The sequence below is a fragment of the Nothoprocta perdicaria genome, unplaced genomic scaffold, assembly GCF_003342845.1.
Source record: "Nothoprocta perdicaria isolate Ctin4 unplaced genomic scaffold, notPer1 scaffold_337, whole genome shotgun sequence".
In the NCBI taxonomy this organism is placed as follows: Eukaryota; Metazoa; Chordata; class Aves; order Tinamiformes; family Tinamidae; genus Nothoprocta; species Nothoprocta perdicaria.
This window is the reverse complement of record NW_020455574.1, coordinates 77,923-98,635: the sequence shown is the minus strand read 5'-3', so window position 1 is coordinate 98,635 and position 20,713 is coordinate 77,923. Positions and strand designations below refer to the sequence as shown.

General features: G+C 47.2%; 1 protein-coding gene across 1 annotated transcript; it reads right to left on the bottom strand.

Annotated features, from left to right (window-relative positions):
• Window positions 1–8,345: 8,345 nt before the first annotated feature.
• LOC112951101 (serum paraoxonase/arylesterase 2-like) lies at window positions 8,346–17,299 on the bottom strand (the record flags this gene model as incomplete). The annotated part of the gene is made up of 8 exons (XM_026043723.1): window positions 8,346–8,970; window positions 9,767–9,895; window positions 10,308–10,389; window positions 11,041–11,241; window positions 12,052–12,178; window positions 12,766–12,931; window positions 13,795–13,850; window positions 17,155–17,299. Coding segments are annotated over 8 exons (1,065 nt in total), but the record flags the coding sequence as incomplete, so codon positions are not given.
• Between the last annotated feature and the right edge of the window lie 3,414 nt (window positions 17,300–20,713).

Here is a 20,713-nt window from a genome sequence, read left to right as displayed (position 1 = left end):
TGCAGGTGAAGGTTACTAAATCCAAAGCTGCCATATATTCAATGTTATGATTAATGTGTTTAGCCCCACAAAAAAAAAAAAAAAAAAGAAAAAAAAAGAAATTTTAGGCACAGGATGTAGAATGCTTGGATAATCTAACTGGTGCTGTGTTACATGCTTGAGAGATTTCTGTTTTTCTGCTGTATATGAGGCCACTGACAAAGCTGGTGTGTAGGCTTTGCCTATGACAGAAGCAAACAGTATATCTTGCACTATATGAAGATCAATAGTATCAAGAAGAGTATTCAAAGAATACTCTTAAACATATTCAGATATTCAGTATTTCTTCAAAAGAATGGAAGGACAGCRGGCAAGTATCCACAGTACAAATTCAAATGTTTTACTGTATTGCTTTATAGTCAAAGAAAACTCTGTTGCAGCATTTGTAGTTTGGGAACATCCCTTCCTGCATTCTGGAAGTTGCAGGCTCCATCCCCTCAGTCATGCTAACACGTACATTACTTAAGCTGTTGATGCAAAGTCAGAAACTTGAACTTAAAAAATTGACAGCCTAAAATGTGTTTGAAATATTGCATTATTTTAAAGCAAATCTTTGTTTCAGTTGAGCTTGGCTTCTGTTCTGCACTTTGACATTCGGATTTTTGTCTGTAAAGCTCTTGAGCTCAGAGATTTGAGGCAGTTGGGGTGCAATGTTTGTAGTTGAGTTTTGTAGTATGGAATGTTAGGTTTTCAGTTCAATCATAATAGTTTCTTGACATGTAAAATGATGTGTAAACTGATAGAGCCTAATACATTTAAAAGTAATACACAACCCAATTAATTACTTACTATTAGCTTTATTTTTCCTTCCACATCCAATTTCTACACGGTTCTGATATATACTTTATTCATATATAAAAACAATGAAGTTGTGGTAAAAGATACTTCCTAATATTTATGAAGACTTGTAATATTTTTTCTTGAGATAAAGAGACAAATGGCAAAAAAATATATATCTGTTAGTGAAAATTCCATATTGAAGTGAATCTTTCTGCACTCTTTGTAGGAGGAAAAATATACAAATTAGTAATAGGAGCTCTGTGAAACTAGTGTGCAGTTATTTTAGGAGCTTATAGATTTATATACAAGTAAGAAAATTATCTGGAAGAAACTGGAAATTTAATATTTTAAGTGCAAAGTTCCTATATGCATTCAGTGATGATTTTCTCTTTAAGTTATGTTTACATTAAGTGGCTGTATATAGTAATCTAAGGAAGTATCCCATTTTGTTTTTTTCATTTTCTTAGAAACTTGAGCAGATTGCTTGGCATTAGACACTGAGGAGTTTTTTTTCTTGCTGCTTAGAACAGTGCCTACTTAATCTCTTTATAAATCATGTTCTTACTCTGCAGAATAACTAATTTGACTAAGTTCTTCAAGTATTCCTTTTTTTATTGATAAGCAGTAATGTCACTTTGTTATTCTCCGTTTTAAAAAGAAAATCTGACTTAAAATGGCAACTTAGATTTAAAATAAAAACCTAAAATGTGTATGGATTAACACCCAAAAACAGAGCAAACCCAGCAATGTCAAGAGTTTCACTCTTGTTTTTGTGATAAAAAGAGATTTGTGGTTCCTTTTGTTAAATATAGCAACTCAGTTAGGGGACATATGGAAATGTCCATGGATTATGGTTTTAAGAGCAGTGTAGTTTAAGACATTTAAGACCTTAAAGGTTTTTAAGACATTTAAGACCTTAAGTTCCATAAGATTTTTAAAGTTGAGTTGCATTTTTTCCCCCTTGTATTCTGAAATGGCCTATACGAAACAGAATATATAGATGTCTCTCATCATTATGAATTTAAAATTTGCTGTACAAATGCTCAGTCAAACCAATGTGTGTTTCTGTATAAGAGGAAGAAACAAACACGCCACGCTAAATGACTGGAGAGGCTTTCGGCGCCCGTGCTGCAGTAACTGTAAGCTACTCGTTCATGTTTATTGGTGGAGCTAGAGCAGTTTTGACTGTGCTGGCTGGTGCAAGGGCCTGGAAGGCCCTGTGGAGGCAGCTCCGTGTTCCTGCTCCTCCGACGGTGCCTCCATGCCAGCCGTGGGCTCGGCCCTCCTGGCTGGATGTCCCTGTTGGCTTCTGCTGTTGCAGTTGGGAGGCGGTTCCGTTAATTGTCCTCCTGTGGGTGAGTTAGTGCCGTGTGTACATACGTTCATCCCGTTTCTGACAAGGTGAAGAGATAAGCTGCAGTGAAGAAAGAGGAGTTAATAGAAAATGGGACTTTGGAAAGATGGTGGTTACTTGAGCCCTAAAAAAATAGCTAGTATTTGCGATGAGCTTCTGAAGAGAGGGGTGGCTCCTTCCCCTGTCCCAGCCTGCCAAAGGTACCGTGACTCAGACATTACCCTGAGGTGCCTGCAGCCCTCTCACCCCAGCACTAAAGCTCCGGCTTCAGGGTGCCAGGCGAGTCGGGATGAGGAGCGAGGAGCCCGGCCTGTGCAGTGCTGAGCCCAGCCTGTGCAGTGCTGAGAGCTTGGAATGTGCGGTGCTGAGCCCGGCCTCTGTGGAGAGCCCAGCCTGTGCGATGCTGAGCCTGGCCTGTGTGGTACTGAGCCCAGCCTGTGCGGTGCTGAGCCCAGCCTGTGCAGTGCTGAGCCCGGCCTGTGCAGTGCTGAGAGCTTGGACTGGGCGGTGCTGAGCCCGGCCTCTGTGGAGAGCCCAGCCTGTGCGATGCTGAGCCTGGCCTGTGTGGTACAGAGAGTGCGACCTGTGTGGTACTGAGCCCAGCCTGCGCGGTGCTGAGCCCGGCCTGTGCAGTGCTGAGCCCGGCCTGTGCAAGAGCCCAGCCTGGGTGGTACCGAGCCCGGCCTATGCAGAGAGTCCAGCCTGTGGTGCTGAGCACATCAGCTTTGCCCAGGGAATGCGGCCTATGCAGTGCAAAGCCTGGCCTATGCAGTGCTCAGCACATCAGCTTTGCCCAGGGGTGCTGGCATCGTAGCCATCTGTCTCCAGTGGGAGTCATGGTAGGCCGAGCCTCTTGGAATAGACAAACAACTCATAGGAAAGTGCTGAACAGAGCTATCGTATCACAGTGCGATACTCCTGCATTTTTTTCTTTTTCTTTTCCCTTTTTTTTTCCCAAAGATACGTGTTTTGCCCTGACTGTAGCCTGCTGCAGGGATGCAACAAGAGCTGAGTTTTCACAGGAGCTGCCACACAGGAGTTCCTGTGCGGTAGCTCTCCTGCCCCCGACTCTCCCCGACGTGCTTGACCCCGAGCGACGCGGGGTCCTGCTGCTGCGGCCGCCGCAGAGCAGCCCCGGCCTCTGCAGCCCCTTCACCTGCAGCCTCCCGTGCTGGTGGGTGCAGGGGGCAATGGTGCATGCTGATCTTGGAGCAGGAGTTGGTTTCCTCTTAAAGTCAAGGCAAGAAACCCCACTTTGAGTAGCGCAGAATGCAGCGCTGCTGTAGGAAGGAGAAGGATGATCATTAACCGTGGATGGCCGAGAACTGGTCTGGTTACAGTGTGGAAATCAGAAGTTTTCACGTAGACAGTTGTCACTCTTTAAAACTCTGCAGTGCAGCCCATACTGTTTGTTACTGCCGGAGTTAAGGAAGGCTTGCAAGAATGAAAAGTTGTGTTTACTTCTTAGTAGTGCATTTACAGAGAGCGTGCATATTGTAGCACAAATGTTAAAATGTTTTTACATTTACTGCCCTGTCCAAGAGAAAGCTAAACCCCAAGTTACTTTTTCCAGGGGTGGCTTCTTCCCTGCGCTGTCACGGAGCTAAGGGATGGAGGGGCTGGGTCCCCTCAGCGGCGCTTCCCTCAGCCCGTGCTCCCCCTTGCATGAAAACCTCAGGAAACCTCAGCTGTGGTCCAAAACACTGATAAAAACAGGTGTTTGAGAAAACAGGCACATGTTGGATTAACTTATAAGTCTTTAACAGTTGAAACAGGCAAAGTGCACAAAGCAGTTTTTTGGTTTAGTTTTGTTGAAGGAGTGATTGGTTAATAAGGAAATAAATCAGTCTTTCTGGAAAGGAAAATGTTTAAGTGGTGGTGTTTGGAGCTTGATTCTTCTTTAAATGAATGCGTATGGCTTTGTGTGTGTACATGCCGATGCACACACATACATTGTCCTACAGGTTTGCACTGCGTTGCCGTTAGTAGCAGTGAGCRTGTCGGTAACGGTGAGTTGTGGAGCTGTAGGCACCTGATCCACGTCACCCATCCCGGGGCGCGGATCSACGCGGGATCTCGGCAGAGCTCCGAGCTCTGCCCGGTGCACGCTCCCTTCGCCGGGCTCGCCGCCTTGCCCGCTGCTTGCTTGGGATGTGTTACGTGTTTGGCTGATCAGAGGATTTTAACGTTTGGCCAAAACCCTAGACAGAATTGTCTTCTGTGTGTCTTTCTGCATGTTTGTCCTCTGTTTTTCTGGCAGGATTGATTTACCAGCGTGTTAGTGTTTTAGGAAAAAGCAATGTTTGTATGTTTTGTAATCCCAGTTTTGACTTCCTTTGGAGTGTTTTAAGCAGCTCATTGCCAAGCAGGATTGTCAGTGGTGTCGGGAGTGACCTACCCAGTGGTCACAGGTGACCRTAGGTCATTTGCAAGTTGCACAGTCCTTGTGGTTAACCCCCTGTATGTATTTTATTCTGTTCGTTTTCCACCTGTGAAACGTGTGATTTTTCAAAGCTGTGCCACCACAGCTGTCACACTGAGCCCTCCAATCCCTCCTCATAACCAGCAGTGGGACTGGTGCTTCTGCTGGAGGCGCTTGGCCATGACTCAAGCTGTGCCCCCCTGGAAGGTTTGGCCTTAGTGCCGGGTGCTGCCTCTTTATCTGCAAGCTTGGATGCTTGGGAACTGATCGTTTGGTTTAGTAAAATGGAAGTTTGAGTTGGGAAGGGGCTTTCTGCAGCCTGGGGACATGAGGTGATAGATGAGATAGATAGTCCAAAGCAACAGGGAGCACAGGGCACCAACCACAAGGCAWGAACAGGACATTTGGAAATGGGGAATGCACCGTGAACCTCCCTTCTATCCATGTGTCCCTTCCCTTACACATCTGCTGTCTTGCCTACAGCATCTGTATTTGCCAGTCCTGGTGCAGTGGTAACTCGCTGGTAGCTGAGGAGTCTGTCACATACTGCTAGAAGATCAGGCAGCTACAAGACTTAAATGCACTGTGCTCTCTGTAAAAATTGGCTTCTTATCTTTTTATATGGTAGGAGGAGGTCGTTGCGCTTCGTTTTTCTTCTTTCTCTTTTTTTTTTAAGAGGTCAAATGTAAATGAAGTGCATGTTATTCTGGAGTTTTTGTTTGTACATCTTGCTGTCTAATCATCTGCATGGAAGACCCAGTAGTGCCATGTCTGAGCTTGTTCTCTTGTGCTTGGTTAATATGAACTTMTCTAGGTTGTTGAGTTTTCCCCCAAAAACCCAACATTCTTTAATATTTAGTTATTTGGAGGCATCAAAATAAAAACATGGTGGCCCTTTGTTTTCTTACGGTTTAAATACAAACAAGAAAAGCCTTGTGGTTTAAAATTAATTTGTTAGTGTAAATAAATTTCTTGCCAATGAGTATTATTGTTGTTAGACAACGAATGCAATAAAATGAGAAATCCTGAATCTTTATTAGAATTTGCATCGAGTCCTCACTGTCCTCCTCGCTTGCTGGTCGCCGCAGAGGGGATGCTGAGTTGCAAGCAGGGCTGGAGAGCTGCTCCTGCACGTGCCAGAGCCTTGGCCATCCGTTCCTTCCTTCCTTCTGCTTTGAATCCCAACTCTTAGGGAAAATTGTGTGATACATATAGCTCAGGTTGAAGCCCATTAACAGTCTATGATTACATAGAAAGAAACGAGAAAAACACCAAGGAAGGAGAATGGCCATTTTCATAATGAAGGATAAAATGTAACTTGCAGTGGTTTTTTACGGCCATGTAAAAATAGGCTACCTCCACATTGCTGTTAGTCCATTTTTTATGAGGTTTGAAGAGAGCTGCATAAGTTTTGTTATGTGGAATGTTTTATTATTTTATACACAAGTGTAGATTAGTTTTAATTGCGATGGCCATTTCCCAGATTCAAACTCCAGCAGACCTCCAGCTGAACACATTTAATATATCATTAGTTTTATTTTTGCACTTGAGCAAATCTTGAAATTACGAAGCAGCAAAAGGCCCRGACTCCAGTTTGCCTTGTTCTATCCGTGGATTTACATGTGGCAAAATCTAGGCCAAATCCTCTGCCCTTAGGCTGGATGGGGAGCATCCCGAGCCCAGGCTCCAGCTGCGKCACGGATGTTAGGATACTGGCATCGCCTGCGAGAAGGTGGAAGGAAGGACCCGCCACCTCCACCCACAACAAGATAAGTTCATAACGGAGCCCAAAATAAGGCCCGGCTCTTCCTGAGCGCGCTAGGCCTTGCTGCTCTGAGGCCTGGCTCTTCCGAGCGCGCTAGGCCTTGCTGCTCTGAGGCCTGGCTCTTCCTGAGCGCGCTAGGCCTTGCTGCTCTGAGGCCTGGCTCTTCCGAGCGCGCTAGGCCTTGATGCTCTGAGGCCTGGCTCTTCCGAGCGCGCTAGGCCTTGCTGCTCTGAGGCCTGGCTCTTCCGAGCGCGCTAGGCCTTGCTGCTCGTGGTCGTTGCCGCAGGCCGCAGGCCGTTGCCGCTTTGGTGCCGGAGGCCGGACCTGAGGTGCAGCTTCCCCCCCTGCCGCTCCGGCGCCTCCCGTGCCTGGTCGGGCAGCGGGACGTGGGAGAACTGGGATGACGGAGCGGCCTCCGCGGCGGAGCGGGAGTTGCAACCATGGCTCCTGTCCGGCGCCCGCTCCCTTCCCGCCTTCTCCTGGAGGCCACGGCTCYGCGCGAGGCCTCCCGGCCTCCTCCGCCAGCGGGAGGGGATTTAGCTCCGCCGGCCTGGCCTCCCCTTCCGGAAGAACTACGGCCAGCCAACATACAAGCAGCCCACAGGGAACGCTTCCATTAATGCTTTTAAAATAGTACTTTTTAAAAAAAAAAAAAAAAAAGCAAAGTCAGTAACAAGTAATCACATTCTTTATTTTCTGAATGGCCAGAAACAATTAAAAAAGTGGGAAAATCTTGATAAAACCCAACATCATCTAGATTTACCCATCTGAAGAGGTTTTGGTTACAGGAAATCATAAAATTAATTTTCCATCCATTGCTTTTAGCAGTGGTGAGGCAAACACTGATAATAGCCTTCCACAACCGCAAAGTAAACCAGTCAGTGCTTTAGCTGTCTCACTAGCCCTGCTTTAAAACGTTACCTCTCCAGAGCATGATGCTTTATTTAAGAACAAGTCATGTCAAAGCCTAAAATAACTCTCGAGAAATGCGTCCCCATGAGCTTTATAGCTGATCACAAGTAAATCAATCCCACAACCTGCCTCTATCCGGAGAACTTCCTTCAGAACCACATTGACCTGTTTATCGGCTGCTGGAGCTCTGAGGATGGTAAGTGTTCCTCGGGACTGCAAATGGGCTGCAGCTTCCTCCAGGAAAGCTTGCGGCTTCGCAGGGAAGTTGGAGAAAGTGCTGGAGGGAGGGAAGTGGCCAGGGAAGAAGAGACAAAGCCGGAGTTGCTGCAGGCTGCATTCCTGAGGCCCTGCTAGYCTGGCTGGCCCGAAAGCCGGGTGAAGCAAAGGGCCGGGATGGAAGGCGGTTGTGTTGGTAGCCAGCTCTGCAGGGCCATGGGGAAGGCTGTGAGAGATGATCCCACACAGCAATCAGTAAAATGCTTGGACCTCTGAGCTGATCCCATCGCCTGAGCGTGCCGGGGCAGGGAGGAATCCGTGGGATGAGCTGGACAGAGCCCAGTTTATTGGCAGGAAGGGATGGTGACAGCGCTCCAGAAGCAGCCTTGGCCGGCAAGCTGGGTAGGTCTTCCCAGAGCGCACAAGCCGGCGCTGTGGGTGCCCCCCCGTGCACGCCGGGGCAGGGAAGCGCCGCTCTGTGCGCGGGAACAGCCCCGTTCCCTGGGAAAGGCGAACGCCGGCCCCGCGCAGAGCCAGGCGCTGCAGCCAAGCGCCCGCGAACGCCCCCCAGGCTGCAGCGCAGCGCGGGCCTCCCCACAGCCCCGGGCTTGTGTCCCACCCGTCAGGAAAAAGGCTTCTTTAGACTCCCTCTGGGAGAAGCATTAGGAAGCCATGCCCAAAACGGGATACCCTCTTTCCTTAGTAGAATTAATTCAAGTTTATGAAAATAAAGAGACAGCTACAGTGTTTTAAAACACTTAAATGTAAGCTAATTTGATGTCTTTAAAAGAGTAAATCAGTGGGGCTGAAATAACACTAATTCTCCTTCCACTGTTTCCTGAAGTGTTAGGGAAGCCTGGCAAGAAGGTTCAGCAAAAGGGCCCCAGCACAATCCCTAAGGAAAGTCCAAGGATCGGTGACAGGGCAAGTGCATCAGACATTAATTAGCAATTCTCATGTAAAAAATCAGTTTTCTCTAAGAAAAGAAGCGGAAATGCAATCACAACAGGTAAARTTCCAGGTCTGACAATTTCAGCTCTTCACAATCACAATTTGAATTTCAAGTTTATTCTTAAACTCCTTAATGACTTAGAGTCGTCCAGCTTACGGAGAGAAACGCTAATGACTCGCCTTAAATTCCAGTGTCTTTACTATTGCATAAAACTTTCCTTTCCCTYTTGCAGATGAAACCTAAAGCACTTGACCATGACTCTGGTTAACCTTTATTGCGAGCGTCCTGTAAGTAGCCGATTTAGCAGGAACTACGTGAGTTCTCCCGGGATGAAACCCTTGCCGCGGGCGCCGTCGCGCTGCCGGGCCGGGCTATAGCTGGCAGTGGAGCGCCTTGTGGAACACGGTGCCCACGAGCAGATGGCCCCTGTGGAGCGCCGCCRCCGAGCTGCCCTGCAGCACCGAGCCGTCGTTGGCGTAGACGCGCGTCACCGTCGGCCGCTCCGACAGGATGTCCTGGATCCGCAGCACCTGCAGCGGGGAGGGAGCCAGGGAAAGGCRCCTGCTGAGGCCGGGGGCCGTTTTAAAGGACTGCTGCAGCAGCTGATGCGTCCCACTAAGGGAGTCCTCCCAGCCTTAGGAATGGGCTTGGTTTTTTCCAGGCTAGGCGTTGCCTAGTTGTTACTTGTGTTCTTACGTTTTCCAGAGAGAGTAAACAATTGCCTGAGGTTAGAAATAATGCAGACTGCTGCTAAACATGATCATTTTGACAAGTGTCCTGTGGAAAGCTCACTACAACACTAAAACCAAGGAGACACCAACCAGGCACCTGCACGCTCAAGAGCTAGTGCTGCGCTGCAAGCACCTCCCCGGTCCCCAAGGAAAACAGAATTACAGYGTCAGCTACATCTGCGCTGCACTTGCACCACTCAGTCTTCACAATGAGACTCTTCTGGTCTTGCCTGGCACTCAGTGGGTGTTTTTGCTTTGCAGTGAGGTGCTGGCTCAGTAATTAGCACTGTGCATCAAAACCTGATTGTGCAGGCGCAGCTGCACAGAAAGCAGCCTCAGGAGCCCACAAGGACTGAAGAGCTAAATGGAAATTACGCCGTTATCGTCTCCAATGTACCTTTGTAGGAGGTTGTTAGCTGCATGTATATTACTCAGGTTTTCCATGCAAGACCAGAAGCTACAGGCTGAGTACCTGGGAGGTCTTTGCTCTCACCAAGGCTGCTCAGGCCCCACATGTTATGCCAGGATAAGCTGAACACAGCAAATTTCTGCCACAGGCAAATCCCAGAGACCAGTAACATCTCCCAGAACACACCTCAGAGGCGGCAGGATCTTCAGGATTGTAGTTGAGCAGCTTAAAACCATTGGGGTGGCATCCTGTCCAGATGTCTCCAGTGGAGGGGTCAACAGATAAGTTATCGGCTAGTGTGTCCAGCTGCAGCACCTACCCAACACGGAAGAAAACGAAAACAGAGAACAGAGAAGTTGAAGCCATCAGCAGCCCTGGAAGCTCCTTATAACACCCCAATTTTCAGTCATAATCAGTAGACTTATCCGAGTGGACATCTTCACAAAACCTTKAGTGAAGAACAGGTTCTCGTTATTCCCTCCACCAGGCCCGTGGCTCCTCTGCCTCCTCGCGGCCACGTCCCGCTCCAAGCTCTGCCCTGTGGGTGGCTTCAAGCCCGTTCAAGGGCGCCCCTTCCGTGGCCCRCTCCCACCCAAGGAGACTCCTCCTCCCGCGGGATCCCTGTGAGGCACTGGCGGGAGCTCTGTGACACCAGCGAGCGCAGGGGCACCTGCAGTGCCCACAAGGACTAAGGTGCCCCCTCGCAGGACCACAGCTCCTCACTGACCTTCACGTGGCTGAGGTTCCAGTCGGCGTGTTTCTCCATAACATGGATCGAAGAATCCATGATATCTGCAACATAGATGTACCTTCGAAAGAAAGCACCTCTTAGCAATGGCTGTGAGCGAGCAGGTGCCCAAAGCAGTCGGCTCCCCATGCACAAGCCCAGCTCTTCCCACGGGGAATCCCAGCGGAAACTCCAGGCAGGCCACAGGGTGACCTGAGGCCAACGTGCTGAGGCACTAATGCAGTTTCAGGCCGGGCCACCTCCTCCACTGCCACGCTCTGAAGCTGCCCTTGGACAACTAGGCACACAAATAGACTCTTTTGCTTTTTAAAMCCCCCCTAATAACCAGCTAATGCCCTCGTACAGCCTAAGACTGTGGAGCATTCCCCACTTTCAGGAGAAATGCTGTGCCAAACATATGCTGCAAGCAATATAAACAAACTGCCCCATCAGCTGGCTAACATGCAGCAGCCTTTGATATCACTCCATGTCAGAACACATAAAGCAGAGAACATTGCCTATATAGACAGAGAGACATTTAACTTACACTGCCTATATAGACAGAGAGRCATTTTACTTTTGGTCTACAAACACTTCATTTTGCCTCTATTTTACAGAGGAACCTCAATTCACAATTCAACCTCAATTCAAAATTCGACCAGAGAGGAACTAAATGCACAAATGAGGATTCTTTCAAGTGATCCCACCAAGTCAGAGGCAAGGAGAAACTTACTTTCCATCAGGTGAGATGTTAATTCCATTGGCTGAATAAAACCCATCTGCTACTACTTTAACTTCTTTTGGACTGTAGTAAATAACGTTTGTCCACGGCAAACCCAATAACCTCTCCAAGAATAGCAAGAGGAGGTCAGTGAAGTAGCGGTCATTGGTAGCATAGAAGCTGTCTGGTCCTACAGCTATTATATCATTCACACTAAAAAACAAAAAGAAAAAAGAGAGAGAGAAAAAAGAGAAAGGATGGAGAAAGAGAAATTAATTTAAAAAAAAGAATTAAATGACAGCTATGAAGAAGTTTCAGATGGGATACTGTTACTCAAAAAGTGCTGCAAAAACAGCTGGCATTTCAGATACACACCATGTTATTTAAACGATTTTTACTTCCATTTGCTTTATATGTGCCAGAGTTCAAGTGCTGAGACTTGAACACACCTCGGGACATTAATCAGTGATTTTGTTACCTGTTTACAAGCCCACAGAGACTTTGCTCTCTGTTACACTCAACTGTAAAGCAGAGAATTGCTAGAAGTTGTAGCAACTTAATTTTTCAAGCTCCCTTAGTATTGCAATCATTTTGCATCAATGAGACAAGAAAACAAACAAAAATAGTGAAAATGAACAAGTTTTCTACTATGTAGCAAATTCAGGATGGCAGAATGCCTGAAGATGCATATATACAGTGAACTACGACTGGGTTACAGGAGAAGATGAGGAGAAAAGGATGCCAAACTRAGATAATTCACTACCATCAATCAGCAGACGTTAATGGTCAGCAGAGGTTAGTGATGTTTCACGACTATTCATATTTCTCATTCACAAAAGAGAGGGTAAAAACACAGTACTTTATTACACAGATAAGAAGTAATTAATGAGAGAAATAGGAAAGCCATTTGAAAGAGAAAAGCTCTCTTATTAATATTACTCTACAGATTAAATTACTTTACTTCGGGTTTTATCAAAAGAAGCCTATTCTTAGAGGGGGGAAGGGTGTACTTGGAACCAATACGTTGGCAGAAGGTCATGTCGAATTGTTTTCAGATGTAAAAGTGAACGATCGTCTTCTGAAAATTTAAATACTTCTACTGTGCTCTTGTGATGTGGATGGCTCACAACAAAGAGGTACACAGAGTCATCTAAAACAGAAAAAGAAAATAGAAACAGCTGAATTTCACTCCCTTTCTCTGTAACTGCTTGAATCTCCAAGCATCCACARCTCTGATGCAGCCTCATTACAGAGAACATGTTGGTTTGGTGCATTTAGCTCATGGCTTTTCAGAGGCAGAAGGACAAAGCAGCCACTCCATACAGCAGGACCCCAGTGCAACCAGATCCACATCCCCAACCTTGGTTTGGCCTTTCTCCCTCCTGAGAATTGCCATGTAAACTAGATTGCCATGCAGACTATAGATTCTGCATCTATGATTTACATTTTAGCCAGAAAAATCCCCATTTTGGTCACTACTGGACTGTGGAGCACGTCTCTTGAATATCCTTAAGCTCCTATGTGAGAAAGAGGTGACTAAAACAAACTTGAGGTGGTTTCAACACTTSAAACATCTTCTGTGTTTTCTTTCAATATATAGAACACCTTCCCATCCGAAAACCTTCTTCCCTCCTACCAAGTCAGGCTCTTGGGAGTGCAATGCAAGCAGCAGAGGGATTCCTGCTTGYGCTCCCTAGGTTGAGATTTGATGCCACCTCCAATTAAAGCTCTCTTTACCTTGATCTATGTAAGTGCTGATCCCATGAGGGTTAAATGTCGCCACATCAAACCCAGGACTGATTCTCAGCTCAACTGCTCTTGGATTGTCTTCATTCAAATCCATCAAAAATATTTCACCTGGCTTGTCCGGTGCAAAGTTAGGCAATCCTGGATACTTCAACCCCTGTAAAATCAAAATAGACTATGATCATTCCAGCAGGAAAGGTGAGAGGAGCATAACAAGACTCAAAATGCTGAAGCCCTGTCTGGCCTTGCAATCACACATCAGGACCCCTCCAGCTTCAGCCTGTTGTGCCCCAAAGCAAGCAGAGCAGGGACAGGCTCTGCTCTCCCCCATGGTGCCCACATCACAGTTCATGTCCCCCCCATGGTTGGAAATTGGGGGAAAAGCTGGAAGCCCAGCACAGTTGAGCGCTCAACACAGAGACACAGTGAAGCCCCAGTGAACACCAGCAGTGCAGCAGCTGCCATTTGGGTCATGAACTTGGCAAAATTGCTGATGGCCCTAGAGCACATAAATGAAAATCACAGGTTTTGTTTTAGAGAGCAATTTCTAGCCTCTTGACTGCAAAGAAAAGCCTGAAAACATAAATCCTAACATGCTCCACCCCCCCCCCCCCAAAAAAAAGAGAACCCCACATGAACATTGAGCACACAATGTATTTTTTTTAGCATAGTAAATCTGCACTCATTTTTAACAAGGGAGATRTTTGGCATTTCAAGTGAGCTGCATGAGAGAAAATCAAGGTTATGCAAGGAGATGAGCAACTGCAGTGGGATACGCGTGTTAGAGCCACCACCACCACTTCTAAGGTGACAAATGCACTCGCTCAGAAAGCGGGAATYGCTGGCTGAGGGGGAATTAGTTGGCTAGGCCGGCTAATTCCTTGGGAATTCRGGCCTGGAATTGGCCCTATTCCTCAGCAGCCGCATGCATAGGGAGAGAGGCAACCACCTGGCAGGCTGCACCTCCTGCTCCTGCAGGGAACGGGCGAGTGCTGCCCTGGCAGCAGCGCAGACACTTACGGAGGTGATGAAGGCCAGTCCATTCGGGAGGATGTCGATGTCTTCCGACCCGGTCTCTGCAAGGACAGACAGAGAAACCCGGCTGCTTCAGAAGACGTTACGCTGAACAACCTCGTGTTGTGAGAGCATCCAGCTCTCACGCGGGCTCCTTTCTGCTAGGATGGCAGAAAACTGATGGCGGGCAGTGCGGAAAGCTGCGGGAACTTCCCATGGGAACTGCTGTGGCTGAGCCAGGACGTCTCCCCAAGGTGAAATATTGAAACATGGAATAGCCAAATCTTTAGTTAAAGCTCTCAAGTGGGAGCGAAACTACCATATCTTTAACAGCTAAGAGGTTTAATTAGCTAGGCACAGTTTTGACCGTGAGTAATCATTTCCAATTTTGCCAGTTACTGCAATATTTTTCCTTATAACAGGAAATAAAAAAAAAAAAGAAAAAAAGCCCTTTAAGCCCTTTATTAAGGATGCTACGTAATTTTAGACCAGGATCAAGGAGTCTCCACAGAGTCCAGKGCTCCAGTATGTTTCCAGCCTGCATTTTCACAGCTTCTCCAGAAGCCTCCCCGCATTCCCAAAAGGCAGCCAGGACTCCGGAGAAGCCGCTCTCCAGGAAGCGGCTCCATTCACCCACCTGGCAGCTTCTGCGGCAGGACAAGAACATTCTGCAGGTCACATCCAACCAGATAGCCGGCACAGAGCTCTTCCACCCAGAACCCAGATGTTTCAGCTCTGCTCATATCCCATTTTTAACAGAACRTTCCTACCTTGGTTTTCAGCCCCAGCTCCACTCCCGCTCTCGCCAAGCCCACCTGCCTCTAGAAAACGGGAGTAGCAGCAATTCCCCACATCCCAGGGCCCCTGCACGTGCAGAGGCTCAATTCCTTCAGCGACAGGAGCTCAKTCAGCCTGATCTTGCTGGGCCACCACGAGGGAGACCCCATAGGATGAGGGTTATAGACATGGAGCGCACAGAATGGCCCAGGCTCCTGCTAAGGGGAGCTGGCAGTTTATTTACTAGGTGTCTGCAMGTTACCTGCTCTTTATTATTTAATCGCACCACCTGGCCCAGCTTGCCCCCTGAGCTATCTGAATAGGTAGTTGAAAAACAAAACAAAAATTAGAAGTACCCCCAAAGCCACTTTTTTTCCCTGGAAAATTTATCTTTGATTGTTCTTCACTTCTATCATAGGATGAATTAGTCTGCAGAGGCACCTAGCAATAAAGAAACTGGATTTCAAGCCCCAAAGCGAGTGAATTTCATGTCGATACCCCATGCATTTTGCTAAGCTGCAAGGGTTTACAGCAATTTCTGTAGCAGCTTCTTGAACTTAGGGAATTACTTCAGGACATGTAGTTAATTTATTATAAACCGCTAACATGATTAGGGCACCATAAAATCCAGAAGATAGTGTTTATTCAACAAATGGGGAATTTTCTACATATTTGCGGATGAGGTTTAGGACAAACTGCATTTTTTTTTTATCAGTTTGTTCAATGTTTGCAGCTGTGCTTATATTGCACAATTTTTGAAAAGCAGAAGAGATCAAAGTCCTTAAAAAAGAGAAAGAGAGAGAGAGAGAAAGAAAGGAGGAAATCGTGCATAAAAGTAAGGGTCCACTAGAGGATTTTGCTATTTACTCTGGGTTTGCTTCCATTGCTACTGATGCTTTGCTTTTAACATAATTACAAACGGCTACACCAGATGCTGTATGTTTTTCTGTGCACAGAACGGGTAGTTTAAGATTATTCTGTACAGAGCTGATCCAGCTCATCACTTGTGTCCCACTTAAGAGACCAGCAGGATTACTTTAACCGCTAAAATAACAGCAGTGTTTATTCAGTTTTAACCTAGCATTTTTAAAGGAAAAGGGGACAGGAGGATTGTGACACACGGGTGGAAAGATGCCTTTCATAGCCACCTCACAGGTGTGAGCACAGCAAAGCCTCTGGTTTAACTTGCTTTCCTATGCAGCACCTATGCAGCAAGGCTCCCTAGGCTCCATTAGGGATATAACCTGTCCACAGTCAGATTAAAAGAATTTTGGAAGACTGCTAGGGAAGATGAAGACTTTTTAAGTTGCAATCATCCTTTGCTTTCCCTACTTCTGCTCCCGAAGAGCAGAAAATCATTTTGCTCTTTCCTTAACAGATAGCAGCCTGAACCCGAGACCAGGTGCCCGGCTCCATGCGCAGGGCCAGGCTCACGACAGCAAAGTGGGGAGCTGAAAGGAATCTTCATACACAGAGAAGCTGCAGCCCCTGAGCAAAGCAGCAGCCTCACGATTCACCTGATCTTCAYACAGATGTCAGGCACCAAAACTGAGAGATTGCTCAGCATTTTGGTTGGGAATTAAGCAGAGTTGTACCTGCTTTTTACCAGCTTTCCTTCTTTCCTCAACAGAACAAGCATTTTTGCCAACTCTTGTRAAGAATGAAATAGCGATGCTCTTGAAAGAATCACTCAAAAATGTTTTTACATGAATCACCATCAAACAGGCATTACGGAGAGCCTTGCATGAGTAACCCGTAGCTCAGCGTAGAAGATCTGGAGAGTCTCTTCAAGTGGGATTTCTAAAGCCTTATTCTGCACATAGCCCCAGGCAAAGGAATATTGTATACATTCATTCATTGCTGTAATTTGACTTCATAAAGATTTCTGGTTCCTGAAACAGGGAAGAGGCAGGATTTATGAAACTGGCACTGTGACTCAGCAAGGCTGTTCAATCTCAGAGGCAGGGCTGCTAAACCTCTTCTGAGGAGGGATTTTCTTTAACACATGCAAAATCCATGCAAATTTCAACAGAGTTCACACATTTCCAAAACACGAAAGAGGAAAGCACCTCAGTTTTTAAGCCTGTATTAAGCTTAAAAATTAAAATTTGCAGGGAGGAGAGACACATYGCCTGTTTAAAGCTATCAACACTCTACTCTGGTTATATGAAAGGGAGGGAAAAAAAAATCAGAAAAAAAAATGGTGTTAAATGTATGACCTAAAGTGCAAAGTCAACATTTCAGCCACTCTACTCCATCTCTTCACAAACTGGGCTGTGATCACAAATATGACCCCTCGGTCTTTGCAACCATAAAGACAAACTATGCAACTGCACTGAGCTCCTGTGCAGAGTGGTAGAAGCCCTCTCCTAAATCTCCCCAAAATGGGGTGTCAGGCGAGGCAAAAAAAAGCTATTTTTTAAGAATAACCATCCACCTACTGTTTCTCCCTACCTAAGACTCCATTTAACAAAACAGTTTTGAAAGCTAAATCAGCAATGTATTTTCTGTCTCAGAAGCTCGCTTCAACAACTGGGGGTAAGTTAAGCCTGGACTAAAGCAGTGGCCTCGGTCCTTCTGAGCACCTACCGATGCCCTTAATGAGCTGGCAGTTTGGGAGCTCTATGGGTTTCACTTCCCGCGACGCGTGCATTTTCGCCCTGCAAGAAAGAAGAGCAGAGTTAACCACACACACACACACACTTTGGAAACAAGTAACTCTCCCAGCATATCTTTATTTCGGCTATATTGCCATATTGCAACAACATATCAGCTGTAAAATATCACATTAGCAAACCCAGTACCGACAGAGGCAGCTGCTCCAAATCCCAGTGCAGCTACTGGCTTTCAGAGACGGATCCTTCTGTATGGAACAGCTTCATGAACTTCACTTTGTTCACGAGCTTTAGGAATATGTTTTCATGAACTCCTGTCACCCAATACTGCCACAACACAWGACAAAACGATGTCGTTTGCCACGCTTTTTCTTTAGGTCTCAGCTGCCTACATATAGTAGCACTCAGCAGTTAGGACCTATTTTTCAGATGAGGAGAGGGCAACCTTCTACTCCCTCCCACTGGCCATTTTTGATGGTTCCACTTCCTTCAATACTTATTCCATGTTTGGATTTAGCAAGAATATTGCTGCAAGGCAGGACTCCTCATTTCTAGTGATGAGCAGTACCTGGCRTGATGGTTTTCAGCAGTTACCTCTTTCCTTCAACTTTTCCCCAGCTCCCCACCCACAGCATCACCCTTCAGCTGTGACACCTTCATCAGGTGTGATGCCTGCAGATGCAAGTGGGTATCTACATATTAATTCCTATTTCTCCCTCCCTTCATTTAGGAGGCATCTACGTCGCTGTACGAAAGCCACTTGAGTTGTTGTGTTTGACTATGTAGTGCCCACACCATAAGCAAATACTTGAGCTTCCACATAAAAATGTCAAGAAGTGTGCCAGATTCTTAAAAAGGTTTAAAAAAAAAGAAGTATTTACTTTTTTGACTGCCTCCCATGCACACATTTTGAGGATGCGTTTGCTCAGAGGATAGGGAATTCCTGTAGTTAAGCCTAGCGAGATTTTGCTGCAGGATCTTTATGCCACAGCTTTGGGCAGCCTGCGGCACGAGAACTATGCAGTTCGGCTGAGCACTGTTAGGGTATTTCAGCCCTGCATTCTTTTAATTGCCTTATTTATAAATTCTCAGTTGATTCAGCACTGTAGCAATGCCACAGAGAAGGCACCAGAGCTCTTAATATAAGGAAAAGAAAACAAAAGCAGCAAAAGAGGTGGGAAAGGAGGGGAGTTGAGCTGCCCGGGCAGGCTGTGGCCGGGCACGCAGCCGGGAAGGGTTTCCCGCGCCCACCCCCTCGCCCGCAGCCTCAGCCGCTTCCCGGATTCCCCCTTTCCCCTCCCGGCAGAGCCGAATCCGGAGGCTCCGCAGCACTCGCCATGCCCTGCGCTCCCATCACGGCCCCGTGGAATTTCTCCCGCTCCTCTCTGTCCCAGATTGTCACGGAGCCAGCTGTCAGTGAGCAATGCTAATATCCCGACGGCATTCCCAGGGAAACGCTCTGGGAGCTGGAATGTGAGTTAAGTCGAAAGGACACGGGTCGCAAGCCCACAGCATGCGGAGAGGCTTCCTCCAAATGTGTCAGTTTATCTAGCAGGGGCAGCCGCTGCCCGGCGGCCGGATGGCTGGGATAGCTCCCTGGCCCGGTTCCACGGGCCTGCCRGGGCAAGGAAAGCAGGAATCCGCCTCTTGGGGCAACTCTGCTCAGCGGGACCTTTTCCCACCCAGTCCACTCCTCTAATTCAAGTGCTCTTCTCCTTCCCAAGATCCAGGGAGCAGGCACTGCTTTTCTTTGAGCAGCAAACTCTTGCATATTCAAAGCCCCTCTCTCAATTTCCTCTTCTGCCAGATCTTTTTCTTTCTCTTTCAGCACTGAAAAAACCTCCCTTTTATTTTTCTTCTTGCTCCCAATTCTCTTCAAACGGCCAGACCTTTCCTGAAGCACCGCTGCTTTGCACACAGCATCCGAGCAGAGGGCCTTATCAATACAGCCTGTTATGAAATGATAATACTCCGTGCTTATATTTATGTATACACACACACACACACAYACATATAAACACTAATGACATACACGTCATATATTATCTGAGGAAGACGATAATGCAATATTATTCACTTTCAAATTTTATAGAGAGGTCTTTAGAAAAGAACTAGCAACTTTAAAAAGTCAATGACATAATTTTGTGCAACTTCAGTCACTAAGCCACGAGAACTTTTGTTAGCAAGGATTTCAAAAATTCAACTATAAGAAGAAAACTTGGAATTCAATACCTTCAGTGACTAAACTGCCTGAAAATCAGTACCAGTCAGTTATATGCAATTGCATTTTTCAAAGAATTTTAGTAATGGAGAACTATCACTATAGTAATAGACTATAGCATAGCATAGTCTGTACTACTATAGTATCCCAGTGGCAGAGCGTGTAAACAAGGTATCTCCCTTTCCAYAGGGCAGTGCGAGCCTGCAGGGCCAGGCAGCGCTGTGGTGCTCTCGGGAGAGCTGCTCTGCCCGGATACCCAGGGAAGCTGCCGGGCTCCCCTCTCCTCTCCGYGCTCTGGAAACAAGTCCAAGGCTGTATCAGCAAGTTTGCTCTGCACAAGCCCGGAGTCGGCGCCTATTTTGCAGCTGACTGCAATGTAGTAGGTGCATAAACAAAGTTGGTTTAAAAAGACAGAAGTCTACAGTCCTGAAGACCTGCAATATTTTTTCTGGTCTTGTTGTCTTCTAAGGAGCTCAAGGATTCTTGTGTCGTGGCTTTTAAGAGATAACCTACCACACACAAAAGGAGCAACAAAAAGCCTTTGCTGGAGCCCTGCCTACAGGATGGGGGCTGGTACTGGAAGCCTGACAAGCATTACCAGCAGTACCCCACACTTTCTCCTCCCAGGGCTGCAAAAACTGAATTTAGAGCCCATTGTTATCTGCAGTTGTATGCCCGCAAACTCCACCGCAGCCCTACAGCCCACTGCTCTGCTGCAGCTTGCAGAAAATAAGGGAAAACAAGAAAACAGGCAGAGCTGCTGCCCGCCGATCAGGCTGGTTCCAACAGGGGGACCTGCTGCCTTAGCAGATTCCCAGTGCTGCATCCGTGSTTGAGCTGAACTGCTCTCCCCAGTAAAGCCTGGGAACTTCAGCTCCATCCCTCCCCAGCCCGTCCAGCCACCCTTACACGGACACAGTGCAAACACACCCAGAGCGGGTACTTTGGCCCAGGATACACAGACCTCCCGCTGTAATTAGCTACAACTACCACGYAGCCCCTAAACCGCTAGTTGGATGTTGGAACTCGGTCACTCTCTGGCCTAAAACAACGAATTCAGGTGTTTCGGAGATGGAAAGTGCCGTAACGCCCGTGCTCGCACCCACACCTCACACCTTGACACCCCGGGCGCCTCGGCTGAGCCTGGGGGCGCTCGGTGCCCATGGTCCCAGAAGCGCCCCATGCCCCCCAGGAGGAAACCTCCCCCGTAGCGGGAGCTGGGCATGAGCGAAGCAGCGCCGGGGGCTGCGCCGAAAACAGCGCAGGACTCTCCCAGGTCGGCCCCTTGCAGCGCCCTTGCGGCCGTCCCGCC